General features: G+C 50.7%; 3 protein-coding genes and 1 long non-coding RNA gene across 7 annotated transcripts in view; 2 read left to right on the forward strand and 2 right to left on the reverse strand.

Moving 5' to 3' along the window:
* Positions 1-3,933, forward strand: part of LOC129038953 (uncharacterized) — an 11,040-nt gene extending 7,107 nt beyond the window's left edge. Inside the window, exons 4-5 of the long non-coding RNA XR_008503263.1 lie at positions 3,389-3,537; positions 3,719-3,933. This is a non-coding gene — a long non-coding RNA (uncharacterized LOC129038953). The remainder of the gene's footprint in view (positions 1-3,388; positions 3,538-3,718) is intronic.
* LSM2 (LSM2 homolog, U6 small nuclear RNA and mRNA degradation associated) overlaps positions 1-4,003 on the reverse strand; it is a 9,498-nt gene extending 5,495 nt beyond the window's left edge. Inside the window, exons 1-2 of the mRNA XM_054492498.2 lie at positions 3,873-4,003; positions 3,191-3,258 (exon numbers count right to left, since the gene is read on the reverse strand). Of these exons, the coding sequence (XP_054348473.1) occupies positions 3,191-3,258; positions 3,873-3,875 (71 nt within the window). The 5' untranslated portion in view covers positions 3,876-4,003. The remainder of the gene's footprint in view (positions 1-3,190; positions 3,259-3,872) is intronic.
* Positions 4,004-7,008: 3,005 nt separating this feature from the next.
* Positions 7,009-12,923, reverse strand: HSPA1L (heat shock protein family A (Hsp70) member 1 like). Of its 4 annotated transcripts, none has more exons than XM_054492502.2 (2): positions 12,365-12,923; positions 7,009-9,377 (listed from the first exon to the last, which is right to left on the reverse strand). In XM_054492502.2, the coding sequence occupies exon 2, from the start codon at positions 9,362-9,364 to the stop codon at positions 7,439-7,441; it is 1,926 nt and encodes a 641-aa protein (XP_054348477.1). In that variant the 5' UTR covers positions 9,365-9,377; positions 12,365-12,923; the 3' UTR covers positions 7,009-7,438. The 4 variants fall into 4 exon arrangements, with proteins under 4 accessions (XP_054348477.1, XP_063523033.1, XP_054348475.1 ...); XM_063666963.1 differs by having other exon boundaries at positions 12,703-12,828; XM_054492500.2 differs by having other exon boundaries at positions 12,266-12,804.
* On the forward strand, positions 12,715-15,446 carry HSPA1A (heat shock protein family A (Hsp70) member 1A). The gene has a single exon (XM_054492503.2). It carries the CDS (start codon positions 13,235-13,237, stop codon positions 15,158-15,160), a length of 1,926 nt encoding a protein of 641 aa, XP_054348478.1. The 5' UTR covers positions 12,715-13,234; the 3' UTR covers positions 15,161-15,446.
* Positions 15,447-16,504: the final 1,058 nt, after the last annotated feature.

A 16,504-nucleotide genomic window follows, 5' to 3' on the forward strand; every position in this document is an offset into this window, starting at 1 on the left:
CAAGACTTTGTCTCAAAAACAAAATAAAATAAAAAAAAATAAAGGTACTTTAGGGCCTAGGGTTATAACACAACAGTTAGGCTTCTCATGTAAAAGGCCCTGGAAGGAGAAAAGAGGAGAATCAAAAACAAGTCATCATACCAAATTGCTTAAGACTGCTAGTGATTTCCATACTTGTCTTGCTCTGTGGCCCCAATCTATACACATCAATACCACTTGCATTGCCAGTGCTACAAACGGAAACCTGTGTTATAAAACGCAAAGGCCCTTAAGTCCCTCTCCTCACCATTCCCTGCCATGTCAACATGTAACCCATGAAGAAATTATCTCACATAGAAATGTGGAAGACAGCCAGACACAATGGCACACGCCTGTAATTCCAGCACTTTGGGAGGCCAAGGTGGCAGGACTGCTTGAGCCCAAGAGTTTCGGACTAGCCTGGGCAACATAGTGAGACTCTGCCTCTCCAAATAATTAAAAAATTAGCTGGGCATGGTGGCATATAACCCCAGCTATTCAGGAGGCTGAGTGAGCTATGGCTGTGCCACTGCACTACAGCCTGGACAACAGAGTGAGACCCCCACTCACTCTGTAGAAGACACTTTTGGGAAGAGAATACAATTGATCCCATCTTTCTAAAGGATAATGAGGTAACAGGTATCAATATTTTAAATGTACTTTTTTTTTTTTTTTTTTTTTTTTTTTTGAGATGGAGTCTCAGTCTGTCGCCCAGGCTGGAGTGCAGTGGTCTGATCTCAGCTCACTACAACGTCCGCCTCCCAGGTTCATGCGATTCTCCAGCCTCAGCCTCCCGAGCAGCTGGGATTACAGGCGCACAACACAACACCTGGCTGATTTTTGTATTTTTAGTAGAGATGGGGTTTCACCACGTTGGCCAAGCTGGTCTCATAACTCCTGACCTCAGGCATCCACCCACCTTGACTTCCCAAAGTGCTGGGATTACAGGTGTGAGCCACCGCATCTGGCCTAAATGTACATATTATTTAAAGGACTGTACAGATAAGTACAGGGCCAGGCATGCTGGCTCATGCCTGTAACCCCAGCACTTTGGGAAGCTGAAGCAAGAGGATTGCTTGAACTCAAGAGTTTGAAACCAGCCTGAGCAACAAAGTGAGGCACTGTCTCTAATTTTTAAATAAATAAATATTATTTTAAGAAAGAAAATAGGACTAGGCACAGTGGCTCATGTCTGTAATCCCAACACTTTGGGAGGCTGAGGCAGGTGGATCACGAGGTCGAGAGTTCAAGACCAGCCTGGTCTAGATGGTGAAACCCCGTCTCTACTAAAAATACAAAATTTAGCCAGGCATGGTGGTGGGTACCTGTAATCACAGCTACTTGGGAGGCTGAGGCAGAGAATTGCTTGAACCCAGGAGGCGGAGGCTGCAGTGAGCCGAGATCACGCCATTGCAGTCCAGCCTAGGTGACAAAGTGAAACTCCATCTCAAAAAAAAAAAAAAGAAAGAAAAAAAGCTGGACAGAATCATATTTCAGTTCTGTGTCACTTACTAGTTTTGTAGACTTGAACAAGTGGTATAGCTGATCTAGCCTCAGTTTCCTCATGTGTAAAACAGCAATAGTATATATTACTTAGGAGTGTTTGAGAAATCTATCAATAAATGTATTCAGAATAGTGCTTAGTCAATAGGTCTTCAGATATTATTTTTCTTTCCTTAAGCACCTATCATACAACTGGCCTATGCTAGGTATTAGATACACTACATGGTTTCACCATGTTGGCCAGGCTGTTCGCGCGCTCTTGACCTCATGATCCACCCGCCTCAGCCTCCCAAAGTGCTGGGATTGCAGGCATGAGCCACCGTGCCCGGCCTATGGCCTGTTCTGTTTTTTTCTTTCTTTTTTTTTTTTTTTTTTTGAGACGGAGTCCTGCTCTGGTCGCCCAAGCTGGAGTGCAGTGGCGCCATCTTGGCTCACTGCAAGTTCCTCCTCCCGGGTTCACGCCATTCTCCTGCCTCACACTCCCAAGTAGCTGGAACTACAGGAGCCTGCCACCACGCCTGGCTAATTTTTTGTATTTTTATCAGAGACGGGGTTTCACCATGTTAGACAGGATGGTCTCAATCTCCTGACCTCGTGATCCGCCTGCCTCAGCCTCCCAAAGTGCTGGGATTACAGGCGTGAGCCAGGGTGCCCGGCCTGGCCTGTTCTTTTTTGAGACAGAGTCTTCCTCTGTCACCCAGGCTGGAGTAAAGTGATACAATCATGGCTCACTGCAGCCTCGACCGGTCGCCTGGGTTCAAGTGATCCTCCCACCTCAGCCTCCTGAATAGCTGAGACTACAGGCATGTACACTACACCTGGCTAATTTTTTATAGAAATAGGGGTCTCATCACTATGTTGCCCAGGCTAGTCTCGACATCCTGGACTCAAGTGATCCTCCTGCCCCAGCCTCCCAAAGTGCTGAGATTATAGGTGTGAGCCACCATGGCCAGCCTAGTACTTTTTTTTTTTTTTTTTTTGAGACAGAGTCTCACTCTGTCACGCAGCTGGAGTGCAGTAGTGTGATCTCAGCTCACTGCAACCTCTGCCGCCCAGGTTCAAGCAATTCTCCTGCCTCACCCTCCCGAGTAGCTGGGATTACAGGCACCAGCCACCATGCCCGGCTAATTTTTGTATTTAGTACAGACGGGGTTTCACCATCTTGACCAGGCTGGTCTTGAACTCCTGACCTCGTGATTCGCCCACCTTGGCCTCCCAAAGTGCTGGGATTACAGGCATGAGCCACACGTCCAGCCCGTGAGCCACTGCGCCTGACCTGTATTTACTCTTTAAACTATATATTGCTTTGTATTGTTTTCCAATACATGATACAATCCCCAAGCTTATCTGTAAATCTAAGGCACAAGGCATTTATTTACTGTTAAATTTTAAAATTTTTCTTAGAGATGGGGTCTTGCTCTATTGCCTGGGCTAAAGTGCAATGGAGTAATCACTGCTCACTGCAGCCTCGAACTCCTGGGCTCAAGCTTTCCTCCCTCCTCAGCCTCCCAAAGCGCTGGGATTACAGGCTTGAACCACTGCACCCTATCCATTTATTTCTTCTGTACATCTTCCACCTCGCCTAGCCCTCAAATATTTCTCAAATTAAAGAGGTTCCAGGGCCCTGGGCACACCCACCCCCAACAGACTTGTTGGAACAGGTACCTACCTCAGGTCATTCTTTAGTTCCACGACCACATCCTTGCCCACAAGGGACTTGAAAAAAGAATAGAAGAGCTATTGGGAGAGAGGGGGAAAACCATCATGGGGGAAGGAGCACGGTAGGGAGAAGTGTCCCTTGCCAGTATTACCAAATACCGGTATTGTGAACCCCACTGCATCCCTGACAGTTCTCAAAATTTCACAGGAAAGAATAATTGGTTGACAGAGCTGAAAGGCTGGAGCCCAAATTATTCTGCACACTGCACTGAGCCCATCACTTAAAGCCCCAGAGAGACTCTGCCCTGCATACGTCGGCCTCCCCACCGTGCTCTCTCAATCGACCACCTTTCTCGGGTACCTGCCCACTCCTTTCAATGAACTGTAGAAAATATCCCACCCGCACCCTGCCGAAGCTTGCCTGGCAGAGAAGTGCTCTAAGGTCTAACTTTTCCGTCTCCCGCTATCCCCACTGAATCTCTCTCAGGGTTGGGGTTTTTTTTCCTCATCATGGAAAAAATATCCCATTTGTTCTCAGTGTCTCCTCAATGAACCTGAGGAACAGTACAGTACTAAAGATGAAGATAAAAACTCCGGACCTAACTCCAGCCTAGGGGGACAAAGGCCAGACCCCCCTGCCCCAACCTTGCGAGGTCCCCGAAGGCGCCCCCTTTTGACGTCACCGTACCCACCATAGTGCTGGCGCCGCGGGCAGCGGGCCGAACCGGGAAGAGAACAGGGTGCTGCGAGCAGGTCTGGGGAAACCGAAGCGCGAGCCCGCGCGTGGGGCGAGGCGGGACCGCGCAGGCGCAGCGGGAAGGGACGCAGAAAGCTCCAAGCACTGAAGGGGAAAGCGCGGCCGACTTGTGGCTGGGGAGCGCAAGCTGGGTAGAGTCGAGGGGAGGAGGAAGCCGGGAAAGGGGCGGGGTTTCCTTCATTCCGACTTCCTCCCCGGCCGGCCGGCTCCCATTGCGCAGGCGCGGACCCTAGCCTGGGCTGCCAGGCGGATGGCGGGACTCAGCGCCTGAGCTTAAAGGATTTTGTACTTTTCCAGAATCCTGCCATCTACAGCGTGATGTGTTCGTGCCCTACACACACTTCCTATCGAGAATTCTGGGGAGTTTGTGAAGATTATGAAGTGTGCACTTTTCCATATTCGTTAAAGTAAAAACATAAAGTTTAAAAAATAAAATTAAAAAATGTTTTGAATCTTAAATTAAGCTGATAAAAAGAAAAAAAGGCCGAGGGCGGTGGTTCACGCCTTAATCCCACCACTCTGGGAGGCCGAGGTGGGTGGATTGTGTGAGGTCAGGAGTTCGAGACCAGTCTAGCCAACATGGTGAAACCCAATCTTCACTAAAAATACAAAAAAATTAGGCGTGGTCGCAGGCGCCTGTAATACCAGCTACTCGGGAGGCTGAGGGAAGAGAATCGCTTGAACCCGGGAGGCGGAGGTTGCAGTGAACCGCGATCGCGCCACTGCACTGCAGCCTGGGCGACAGAGCAAGACTCCGTCTCAAAAAAAAAGACCGGGCACAGTGGCTCACGCCTGTAATCCCAGCACTTTGGGAGGCCAAGGCAAGTGGATCACCTGAGGTCAGGAGTTCGAGACCAGCCTGGCCAACATGGCGAAATTCTGTCTCTACTAAAAACCCAAAAATTAGCCAGGTGTGGTGGCACGCGCCTGTAAACCCGGGAGGCATAGGTTGCAGTGAGTGGAGATCGTGCCATTGCACTCCAGCCTGGGCAACGAGCAAAACTCCATCTCAAAAAAAAAAAAAAGTTGAGGCCTGTAAATCCCAGCATTTGGGGAGGCTGAGGCAGGAGGATCATTTGAACCCAAGAGTTACAGTCAGCTACAATCTCCTCATTGCATTCCAGCCTGGGCGACAGAGTGAGACTCTCTCTAGAAAAAAGAAAATTATAAAAAACAAAAAATGTTGAGGAGTCCCAGAGATAAGGAGGAGCTGGAGCATAAATTTTGATTTTATCAAAGGTTACCAATAAATACATTTCTCCAAAGGAGCCAACCTCTATCTCCGCATTTCTTACACACTTTTGCCAAGACTGTCCTGTAAAGGACTGAGTAAAACTAAAGAGACTGTGGCTCACAGATACAAATAACCCAGTCTAACATTTCACGTCAAATGTTTCAAACACAAACAGACAGAAATGCACAGTTACATATTATTCTAACTCATATCCCCCAGGTTTTTATAAATATGTATTAGGACACAGGTAAAAGAAAAAAAAACTTTTGAGATGGAGTCTCGCTCTGTCACCAGGCTGGAGTGTGGTGCCACGATCTCAGCTCACTGCAACCTCCACGTCCCGGATTCAAGCGATTCCTCTGCCTCACCCTCCTGAGTAGCTGGGACTACAGGCACACATCACCGTCCTCAGCTAATTTTTGTATTTTTAGTAGAGACAGGGTTTCATCATGTTGGGCAGGATGGTCTCAATCTCTTGACCTCATGATCCGCCCGCCTCGGCCTCCCAAAGTGCTCGGATTACAGGCGTGAGCCACTGTGCCCAGCCGGTAAAAATATTTTTTCATGGACTGAGACTGCATAAAACTTATATTTGTCATCTTGCATAGAAGTACTTATTTGTCAAGAGTTTGTTACAGAAATATTTTCTGGGGCTGGGCACGGTGGCTCACGCCTATAATTCCAGCACTTTGGCAGGCTGAGGTGGGTGGATCACCTGAGGTCAGGAGTTCAGACCAGCCTGGTCAACATGATGAAACCCCGTCTCCACTAAAAACACAAACATTAGCCAGGCGAGGTGGTGAGCGCCTGTAATCCCAGTTACTCAGGAGGCTGAGGCAGGAGAATCGCTTGAATCTGAGAGGCGAAGGTTGCAGTGAGCCGAGATCGTGCCATTGCACTCCAGCTTGGGCGACAAGAGCGAAACTGTCTCCAAAAAGAAAAAAAAAGAGGGCCGAGCGCGGTGGCTTACGCCTGTAATCCCAGCACTTTGGGAGGCCGAGGCAGGTGGATCACGAGGTCAGGAGATCCAGACCATCCTGGCTAACACAGTGAAACCCCGTCTCTACTGAAAATACAAAAAATTAGCTGGGCATGGTGGCAGGCGCCTGTAGTCCCAGCTACTTGGGAGGCTGTGAGGCAGGAGAATGGTGTGAACCTGGGAGGCGGAGGTTGCAGCGAGCTGAGATCGTGCCGCTGCACTCCAGCCTGGGCGACAGAGCGAGACTCTGTCTCAAAAAAATAAAAATAAAAATAAAAAATAAATATTTTCTCCATGTAAACAATGAACTCTGTGCATGCACAGATGCTGAATCTCCTGGACCTTACCTATAAGTGACATCAGGACATCAAGCAGGATTTGTCCCTCCACCCCCAGTTGAGTCCTAAACTCCAAAACCAGCCTGTAACTGATTAAAAACAGTTACAGTTTTCAATCTGTTCCATCTGTGCTAAAGGTGTCTGAGGATCAAAAATTATGTGGCTGATTGAAACAATGAGTTCATGGGCCAGGCACGGTGGCTCACACCTATAATCCCAGCACTTTGGGAGGCCGAGGCAGGCAGATCACGAGGTCAGGAGATCGAGACCATCCTGGCTAACACAGTGAAACCCCGTCTCTACTAAAACAATACAAAAAATTAGCTGGGCATGGTGGGGGGCGCCTGCAGTCCCAGCTACTCGGGAGGCTGAGGCGGGAGAATGGCGTGAACCCAGGAGACAGAGCTTGCAGTAAGCTGAGATTGTGCCACTGCACTCCAGCCTGGGTGACAGGGCGAGACTCTGTCTCAAAACACACATACACACACACACACACACAATGAGTTCATGAAAATTCAAATACTTTACCCTTACCAATTTAATCATTCACAGTGAGCTCACAATCAGAGAACACATGCTCTCTCCATGAACTCTCCCCTTCAAGGTACATTCACAGCCTAAATACCAGAAGTAATTTTCTTTACGAACAAATTTACTGATTGACAAATAAGCATCCACACAGAAGAATGTTAGGGTGGCTGGAAATAACAGACATTCAAATACATCACACGGTTTAAAGAGGGGCCTAGTTTTCCTGAGTCCATTCCAGAGTCACATCCAGAGTCAGGATGTGAGGGAGTGTGATAGGTGGTGCATGAGACTCCTCCTCCAGAATTCCCAAGGGATGGTAACTTAGGTTCAGGTCTGGTCAAGAATAATAATGATGTTTGAAGATGAAGGGAATGAAATACATGTAGAGGCATCCTAGGATGCTTCAGTTCCAAAAAGAATTAATCTACTTCTTCAATAGTGGGGCCTGTGGCAGGCCTTCCAGGCACATACCCTGTTCCACAGGCAGGCCCAGTGCATCCTCCTTGGTAGAGTTTTGTGATGATGGGGTTACACATCTGCTCCAATTCCTTTCTCTTATGATCAAACTCATCTTTCTCTGCCAGTTGATTGGCCTCCAGCCACGAAAGGAGCTCGTTGCATTTATCCAGTATTTTCTTTTTATCAGACTCACTAATCTTGCCCTTCAAACCTTCATCACTCACAACACTCTTCATGTTAAAAGCATAGGATTCTAAGGCATTCTTTGCAGCAATTTTCTCCCTCTGGACCTCATCTTCAGCTTTATATTTCTCAGCATCCAGAACCATGCGCTCAATCTCCTCCTTGCTCAGGCGGCCCTTGTCATTGGTGATGGTGATCTTGTTGGCCTTGCCAGTGCTCTTGTCCATGGCTGTGACATTGAGAATACCATTGGCATCAATGTCAAACGTCACCTCGATCTGAGGAACTCCCCTGGGTGCTGGAGGGATTCCAGTCAGGTCAAACCGCCCCAGCAGGTTGTTGTCCTTTGTCATGGCCCTCTCGCCCTCATATACCTGGATCAGCACCCCGGGTTGGTTGTCAGAGTAGGTGGTGAAAATCTGTGTCTGCTTGGTGGGGATGGTGGAGTTGCGCTTGATCAGGGCAGTCATCACGCCCCCAGCCGTCTCCAGCCCCAGTGACAGGGGAGCCACATCCAGCAGCAGCAGGTCCTGTACCTTCTCAGACTTGTCCCCCATCAGGATGGCTGCCTGTACCGCAGCCCCATATGCTACGGCCTCATCAGGGTTGATGCTTTTGTTGAGATCACGTCCATTAAAGTAGTCCTGAAGCAGCCGCTGCACCTTGGGGATGCGGGTGGAGCCCCCTACTAAAACAATGTCATGGATTTTAGCCTTATCCATCTTGGCATCCCGAAGCGCTTTTTCTACAGGCTCCAGGGTACCCCTAAACAGGTCTGCACACAACTCTTCAAATCGAGCTCTGGTGATGGATGTGTAGAAGTCAATGCCTTCATAAAGTGAATCAATTTCTAGGTTGGCCTGGGTGCTGGACGACAGGGTCCTCTTGGCCCTCTCGCAGGCGGTGCGCAGCCGCCTCACAGCTCGCTTGTTCTGGCTGATGTCCTTTTTGTGCTTTCTCTTGAACTCCTCCACGAAGTGGCTCACAAGCCTGTTGTCAAAGTCCTCCCCACCCAGGTGAGTGTCCCCAGCAGTGGCCTTTACCTCAAAAATCCCATCATCTATGGTCAGAATTGACACATCAAATGTGCCTCCACCCAGATCAAAAATCAGGACATGTCGTTCTCCTTGACCTCCTTTATCTAAACCATAGGCAATGGCAGCAGCTGTGGGCTCATTGATGATTCTTAGCACATTAAGTCCAGCAATCACACCTGCATCCTTAGTAGCCTGACGTTGAGAGTCATTGAAATAGGCTGGCACGGTAATCACTGCATTGGTGACAGGGTGGCCCAAAAAAGCCTCAGCAGTCTCCTTCATCTTAGTCAGTACCATCGAAGAGATTTCCTCAGGGTAGAAAGCTTTATTCTCCCCTTTGTAGGACACAAGGACTTTGGGCTTGCCTCCTTCATTAATCACTTGAAAAGGCCAAAGTTTCATATCTGATTGTACAACAGGATCATTAAATTTCCTGCCGATCAGACGTTTAGCATCAAAAACAGTGTTCTGGGGATTCATGGCTACCTGGTTCTTGGCCGCATCCCCGATGAGCCGCTCGGTGTCCGTGAAGGCCACGTAGCTGGGGGTGGTGCGGTTGCCCTGGTCGTTGGCGATGATCTCCACCTTGCCGTGCTGGAACACTCCCACGCAGGAGTAGGTGGTGCCCAGGTCGATGCCTATGGCGATTCCCTTGGCAGTAGTCATGGTTCTCTGAGGCCTATGAAGAAAGAATGAGATACTGTTTTGGCAGATTGCTTTTCAATGTTATTTATTTTTTTGAGACAGGGTCTTTCTTCCTCTGTCACCCAGGTTGGAGTGCAGAGGTGCAGTCATAGCTCACTGCAGCTTTGATCTCCTGGGCTGCAGCAATCTTCCTGCCTCAGCTTCCAGAATAACTGGAGACATCATGCCTGGCTAATTTTTTTTTTTTTTTTTTGAGACAGAGTCTTGTTTTGTCATGCAGGGTGGACTGCAATGGTGTGATCTAGGCTCACTGAAACCTCTACCTCCTGAGTTCAAGTGATTCTCCTGTCTCAGCCTCCCGAGTGGCTGGGACTATGGGGGCACCACCACGCCCAGCTAATTTTTGTATTTTTAGTAGAGATGGGGTTTCACGGTTTCACTATGTTGGCCAGGCTGGTCTCAAACTCCTGACCTCAGGTGATCCGTCCGCCTCAGCCTCCCAAAGTGCTGGGATTACAGACGTGAGCCACCGTGACCAGCCCTCTGCCTGGCTAATGTTTTAATTTTGTGCACAGATGGGGTCTCCTTATGTTGCTCAGGCTGGTCTCAAACTCCTTCAGGGCTCAAACGATCCTTCAGCCTCAGCCTCCCCAAGTACTGGGATTACAGGAGTGAACATCTCGCCCAGCCTATTTTTTATTTTCTATTGTGGTAAAATACACACAAATTGTACCATCTTAACCATTTTTAAGTGTAGAGTTTGGTAGTTGAGTTCAATCACAGTGGTGTTCAACCAATTTCCAGAATTCTGTTCATCTCGCAAAACTAAACCGTATACTCATTAAGCAACTCCCGTTTTTCCCCTCCCCTTATCCTCTGGTAACAACCATTCTTTTTTCTCATTTTTTAGAGACAGGGTCTCATTTTGTCACACAGACTGCACTGCAGTGGTGTAATCATGGGTCACTGCAGTCTTGACCTCCCAGGCTCATGGGATCCTTTTGTCTCAGCTTCCCAAGTAGCTGGGACCACAGGTGAATGCCACCACACCCAGCTAATTTTTTATTTTTTTGTAGAGACAAGGTCTCCCTATGTTGCCCAAGCTAGTTTCTCACTCCTGGGCTCAAGGAAACCTCCTCCTACCTCCAAGTCACCAAGTGTTAGGATTATAGACTTGAGCCAAGGCACCCGACCTCTTTTTTCTATCTCTATGAATTTGACTACTCTTGTAACTTCCTATAAGTGGAATTATGCAGTATTTATCCTTTTGTGACTTTGCTTATGTCACTTAGCTTATGTGCACAGGTTTCATCCATGTTGTAACATGTCACAATTTCCTTCCTAAGGCTGAGTAATATTCACATTTATATACCACTTTGTTTTTGTTTTGAGACAGAGTCTCACTCTGTTGCCCAGGCTGGAGTGCAGTGGCATGATCTGGGCTCACTGCAACCTCCACCTCCTGGGTTCAAGCCAATTCTCCTGCCTCAGCCTCCCGAGGAGCTGGGACTACAGGCGTGCACTGCCACGCCCAGATAATTTTTGTATTTTTAGTACAAACAGAGTTTCACCATGTTGGCCAGGATGGTCTCAAACTCCTAACCTTAAGTGATCCGCCTGCCTCGGTCTCCCGAAGTTCTGGGATGACAGGCGTGAGCCACCACTGCACCCGGCCTATGTACCACATTTTGCTTATCCATCTCTCGATGGACACAGGTTGCAGAATTTACAGAATAATGTTGCTATGAGCAAGCCTATACAAATACATGGAGACGCTACTGTCATGGCAGAGTGCTTTTTGGACAGGGTAGACAAAAGTATTCTCAGCTACTCAAAGAAGTTGGGAAGCAAGTAGCTGTATATTGTTTTCAATTTCCCAAGTGACCTAATTCTACTGTCCTGTTCCTATATATTTTATTGTGGGATTCGTCTCTTTATGACCCAAGAGTAGTGTACATTCTGGTCTCTTCAAGAGACATCAGCCTCCATACTTGAGTTCCGCTGCCTTCCTGGGATACTATTCTCTATTAGGGGTTCACCGGCAGTAAATTTCAGTCAGGCTGAAGATGACTGCTAGAAACCCACAAGCCCTCCAGTTTTCTCAAAAGACATGGCGCTCCAGACAGTATCTGTATCCTTCTCCTAAATAAAACTCCTGTTTTCTGGAGCCAATAACTGATCAATAAAGGGTTTAAGGGCGGGGCGCGGTGGCTCACACCTGTAATCCCAGCACTTTGAGAGGCCGAGGCGGGCGGATCACGAGGTCAGGAGATCGAGACCATCCTGGCTACCATCCTGGCTAACACGGTGAAACCTCGTCTCTACTAAAAAATAGAAAAAATTAGCCGGGCGTGGTGGCGGGCGCCAGTAGTTCCACCTACTGAGGTGGAAGGCTGAGGCAGGAGAATAGCTTGAACCCGGGAGGTGGAGTAATTAGCCGGGCGCGGTGGCTGGCGCCTGCAGTCCCAGCTACTCGGGAGGCTGAGGCAGGAGAATGGCCTGAACTCGGGAGGCGGAGCTTGCAGTGAGCCAAGATCGTGCCACTGCACTCCAGCCTGGGCGACAGAGCGAGACTCCGTCTCAAAAAAAAAATTAATTAATTAAAAAATAAATAAAAATAAAATAAAGGGTTTAGTGTCTATCTCTCTCCACACCGCAGATTCCTAGGCCGCACTCCCTTTCCCCCGCTTCCCAGTTACCCTGCCTCCCCCTTACCCCGCCTCCCCGCTACCCCGCCTCCCCCTTACCCCGCCTTCCCCGCCTCCCCATTTCCCGACAGGCCGCACTCCCTTTCCCCGCCTCCCAGTTACTCCGCTTCCTTCCCCCGCCTCCCCCATTCTGGCTGCTCCGACCAATCAATCTGGAACCATCTTAGCTTTCCCCAAGTGCTCCTCCTACCTGGATCAGCCAACGCCCACATACCTCAGGCTTAAACCAACTACGGAACTTTCCAGTACTTTTCCAAACAAGGACCTACTGAGCCTTGCAGGTTCACAATCAATCAGAGCCCTATTGGCTCACCTAGTCTCCCGACGCCTTCGCTTCAGTTTGGAAACGTTCAGATTATGGAGCCCCGGCGAGTAGGTGGCGGCTCCCTCAATATCAAACTGCACAACCGGGGTCCCCCCACCCCCCACCCCGTCCCTCCCTGCAAACTTGAGCCGCTTCCAACTCAGTCATCTTTTTCCAAACTGGCCCATGAGGTCAGAGACAGTATCTCCATTGTAACGTGGCCGGGCGGTGTCAACACAAACGCCCCCACCCTCCCCTGGACGTGCGTCAGCCGCTCCCCGCACCAGCCCCCTGCCCACAACTGCGCAGGCCCAGCAAGCCCCCACAATTAAAAGCCCAGCGCCGACCCTTCCTGTCAATTAGGCGCTGAAGCGCAGGCGGTCAGCATCGCCAAGGAGCCCAACACCCTTCCCACCACCACTCCCCCTTCCTCTCAGAGTCCCTGTCCCCTCCAGTGAATCCCAGAAGACTCTGGAGAGTTCTGAGCAGGGGGCGGCACCCTGCCCTCTGATTGGTCCAAGGAAGGCTGGGGGGGCAGGACGGGAGGCGAAACCCCTGGAATATTCCCGACCTGGCAGCCTCATCGAGCTCGGTGATTGGCTCAGACGGGAAAAGGCGGGTCCCCCTGACGACTTATAAAAGCCCAGGGAGAAGCGGTTCCGGAAAACGGCCAGCCTGAAGAGCTGCTGCTAGAGTTTGCTTTCTTTTTCGAGAGTAACTCCCGTTGTCCCAAGGCTTTCCAGAGCGAACCTGTGCGGCTGCAGGCACCGGCGCGTCGAGTTTCCGGCGTCCCGAAGGACCGAGCTCTTGTCGCGGATCCAGTCCTCCGTTTCCAGCCCCGAATCTCAGAGCGGAGCCGACAGAGAGCAGGGCACCGGCATGGCCAAAGCCGCGGCGATCGGCATCGACCTGGGCACCACCTACTCCTGCGTGGGGGTGTTCCAGCACGGCAAGGTGGAGATCATCGCCAACGACCAGGGCAACCGCACCACCCCCAGCTACGTGGCCTTCACGGACACCGAGCGGCTCATCGGGGATGCGGCCAAGAACCAGGTGGCGCTGAACCCGCAGAACACCGTGTTTGACGCGAAGCGGCTGATCGGCCGCAAGTTCGGCGACCCGGTGGTGCAGTCGGACATGAAGCACTGGCCTTTCCAGGTGATCAACGACGGAGACAAGCCCAAGGTGCAGGTGAGCTACAAGGGGGAGACCAAGGCATTCTACCCTGAGGAGATCTCGTCCATGGTGCTGACCAAGATGAAGGAGATCGCCGAGGCGTACCTGGGCTACCCGGTGACCAACGCGGTGATCACCGTGCCGGCCTACTTCAACGACTCGCAGCGCCAGGCCACCAAGGATGCGGGTGTGATCGCGGGGCTCAACGTGCTGCGGATCATCAACGAGCCCACGGCCGCCGCCATCGCCTACGGCCTAGACAGAACGGGCAAGGGGGAGCGCAACGTGCTCATCTTTGACCTGGGCGGGGGCACCTTCGACGTGTCCATCCTGACGATCGACGACGGCATCTTCGAGGTGAAGGCCACGGCCGGGGACACCCACCTGGGTGGGGAGGACTTTGACAACAGGCTGGTGAACCACTTCGTGGAGGAGTTCAAGAGAAAACACAAGAAGGACATCAGCCAGAACAAGCGAGCCGTGAGGCGGCTGCGCACCGCCTGCGAGAGGGCCAAGAGGACCCTGTCGTCCAGCACCCAGGCCAGCCTGGAGATCGACTCCCTGTTTGAGGGCATCGACTTCTACACGTCCATCACCAGGGCGAGGTTCGAGGAGCTGTGCTCGGACCTGTTCCGAAGCACCCTGGAGCCCGTGGAGAAGGCTCTGCGCGACGCCAAGCTGGACAAGGCCCAGATCCACGACCTGGTCCTGGTCGGGGGCTCCACCCGCATCCCCAAGGTGCAGAAGCTGCTGCAGGACTTCTTCAACGGGCGCGACCTGAACAAGAGCATCAACCCCGACGAGGCTGTGGCCTACGGGGCGGCGGTGCAGGCGGCCATCCTGATGGGGGACAAGTCCGAGAACGTGCAGGACCTGCTGCTGCTGGATGTGGCTCCCCTGTCGCTGGGGCTGGAGACGGCCGGAGGCGTGATGACTGCCCTGATCAAGCGCAACTCCACCATCCCCACCAAGCAGACGCAGATCTTCACCACCTACTCCGACAACCAACCCGGGGTGCTGATCCAGGTGTACGAGGGCGAGAGGGCCATGACGAAGGACAACAATCTGTTGGGGCGCTTCGAGCTGAGCGGCATCCCTCCGGCCCCCAGGGGCGTGCCTCAGATCGAGGTGACCTTCGACATCGATGCCAACGGCATCCTGAACGTCACGGCCACGGACAAGAGCACCGGCAAGGCCAACAAGATCACCATCACCAACGACAAGGGCCGCCTGAGCAAGGAGGAGATCGAGCGCATGGTGCAGGAGGCGGAGAAGTACAAAGCGGAGGACGAGGTGCAGCGCGAGAGGGTGTCAGCCAAGAACGCCCTGGAGTCCTACGCCTTCAACATGAAGAGCGCCGTGGAGGATGAAGGGCTCAAGGGCAAGATCAGCGAGGCCGACAAGAAGAAGGTGCTGGACAAGTGTCAAGAGGTCATCTCGTGGCTGGACGCCAACACCCTGGCCGAGAAGGACGAGTTTGAGCACAAGAGGAAGGAGCTGGAGCAGGTGTGTAACCCCATCATCAGCGGACTGTACCAGGGTGCGGGTGGTCCCGGGCCTGGCGGCTTCGGGGCTCAGGGTCCCAAGGGAGGGTCTGGGTCAGGCCCCACCATTGAGGAGGTAGATTAGGAGCCTTCCCAAGATTGCTGTTTTTGTTTTGGAGCCTCAAGACTTTGCATTTCCTAGTATTTCTGTTTGTCAGTTCTCAATTTCCTGTGTTTGCAATGTTGAAATTTTTTGGTGAAGTACTGAATGTAACTTTTTTGGTGAAGTACTGAACTTGCTTCTTTTCCGGTCTCTACATGCAGAGATGAATTTATACTGCCATCTTACGACTATTTCTTCTTTGTAATACACTGAACTCAGGCCATTTTTTAAGTTGGTTACTTCAAAGTCAATAAACTTTAAAATTCAAGTGATGCCTTTTATTCCTTTATTTGGGGGTCAGTAGGGTCTGCATAGGTTGTCTTTCTCATAGCGTCTAAAATGGAATGGCATTTTTGCTTCCAGTAAGGGCAGATATTGCAGAGGTGTGGCTGTTGTAATGTGATCCATTTGTGTTAGACAAATGGTATTCTCCAGTAAAGCTTCTTGATTCTGGCCAGGAGTGGTGGCTCAAGCCTGTAATCCCAGCACTTTGGGAGGCTGAGGTGGGCGGATCACTTGAGGTCAGGAGTTCCAGACCAACCTGGCCAATGTGGTGAAACCCTGTCTCTACTAAAAACACAAAAATTAGCTGGGCGTGGTGGTGCGTGCCTGTAGTCCCAGGGAGGCTGAGGCAGGAGAATCGCGTGAACCCAGGAAGCGGTGGTAGCAGTGAGCCCAGATCATGCCATTGCACTCTAGCCTGGGCATGACAGCAAGACTCTGTCTCACACACACACACACACACACACACACACACACACACACACAAAAGTAAAGTTTGTTGATGCTGATTGGGTTTAGCCTGAGGGTACAGAAAAAGTTTAACACCTGGGAGGGTAGCTTCAAAGTGATGTTTGTGTAAGATTGGTCTCAAAAGAGGTGGGGGGGCGGGCAGGGATGTTTCTGCAAAAGTGGTCAAAAAGAATGCAGTTAGATGGGAGGCCAGTGCTCCTACCTCCTGTAGGTACACCTGATATGCTCATGGACTTGATATTTAATCTAGATTCAACATGGAATGGAAGGAGTGTCCTAAATTTCAAAGTGAAAAAATAGGGGTATATTCACTGGCTTGCTAAGTTATGCACATGTGCTTTAGTTGTCATCTTTTAAAATGGAAGGGTTTGGCTCAATGCCTCTCTTATGACTGAAAGCATACTGAAATAGAAATGCCACATTCTTAGCAGTTATCACCTACAATGTAAGTACCCCAGTGAGCACCCGAGCCAGGAAGACCTACATACAGACTTCACTCCCATGCACTTTCCCTTGGAGATGCTTCATGCCCCAGCGGCTAGCATCCTAGAAGTAATTCCCTCCTTGTTGGAA

The sequence above is a fragment of the Pongo pygmaeus genome, chromosome 5, assembly GCF_028885625.2.
Source record: "Pongo pygmaeus isolate AG05252 chromosome 5, NHGRI_mPonPyg2-v2.0_pri, whole genome shotgun sequence".
NCBI classification, from domain to species: Eukaryota; Metazoa; Chordata; class Mammalia; order Primates; family Hominidae; genus Pongo; species Pongo pygmaeus.

Coding starts and splice junctions, on each gene's coding strand:
- HSPA1L (XM_054492502.2), bottom strand. CDS start 9,364: ATGACTACTGCCAAGGGAATCGCCATAGGCATCGACCTGGGCACCACC.
- HSPA1A (XM_054492503.2), top strand. CDS start 13,235: ATGGCCAAAGCCGCGGCGATCGGCATCGACCTGGGCACCACCTACTCC.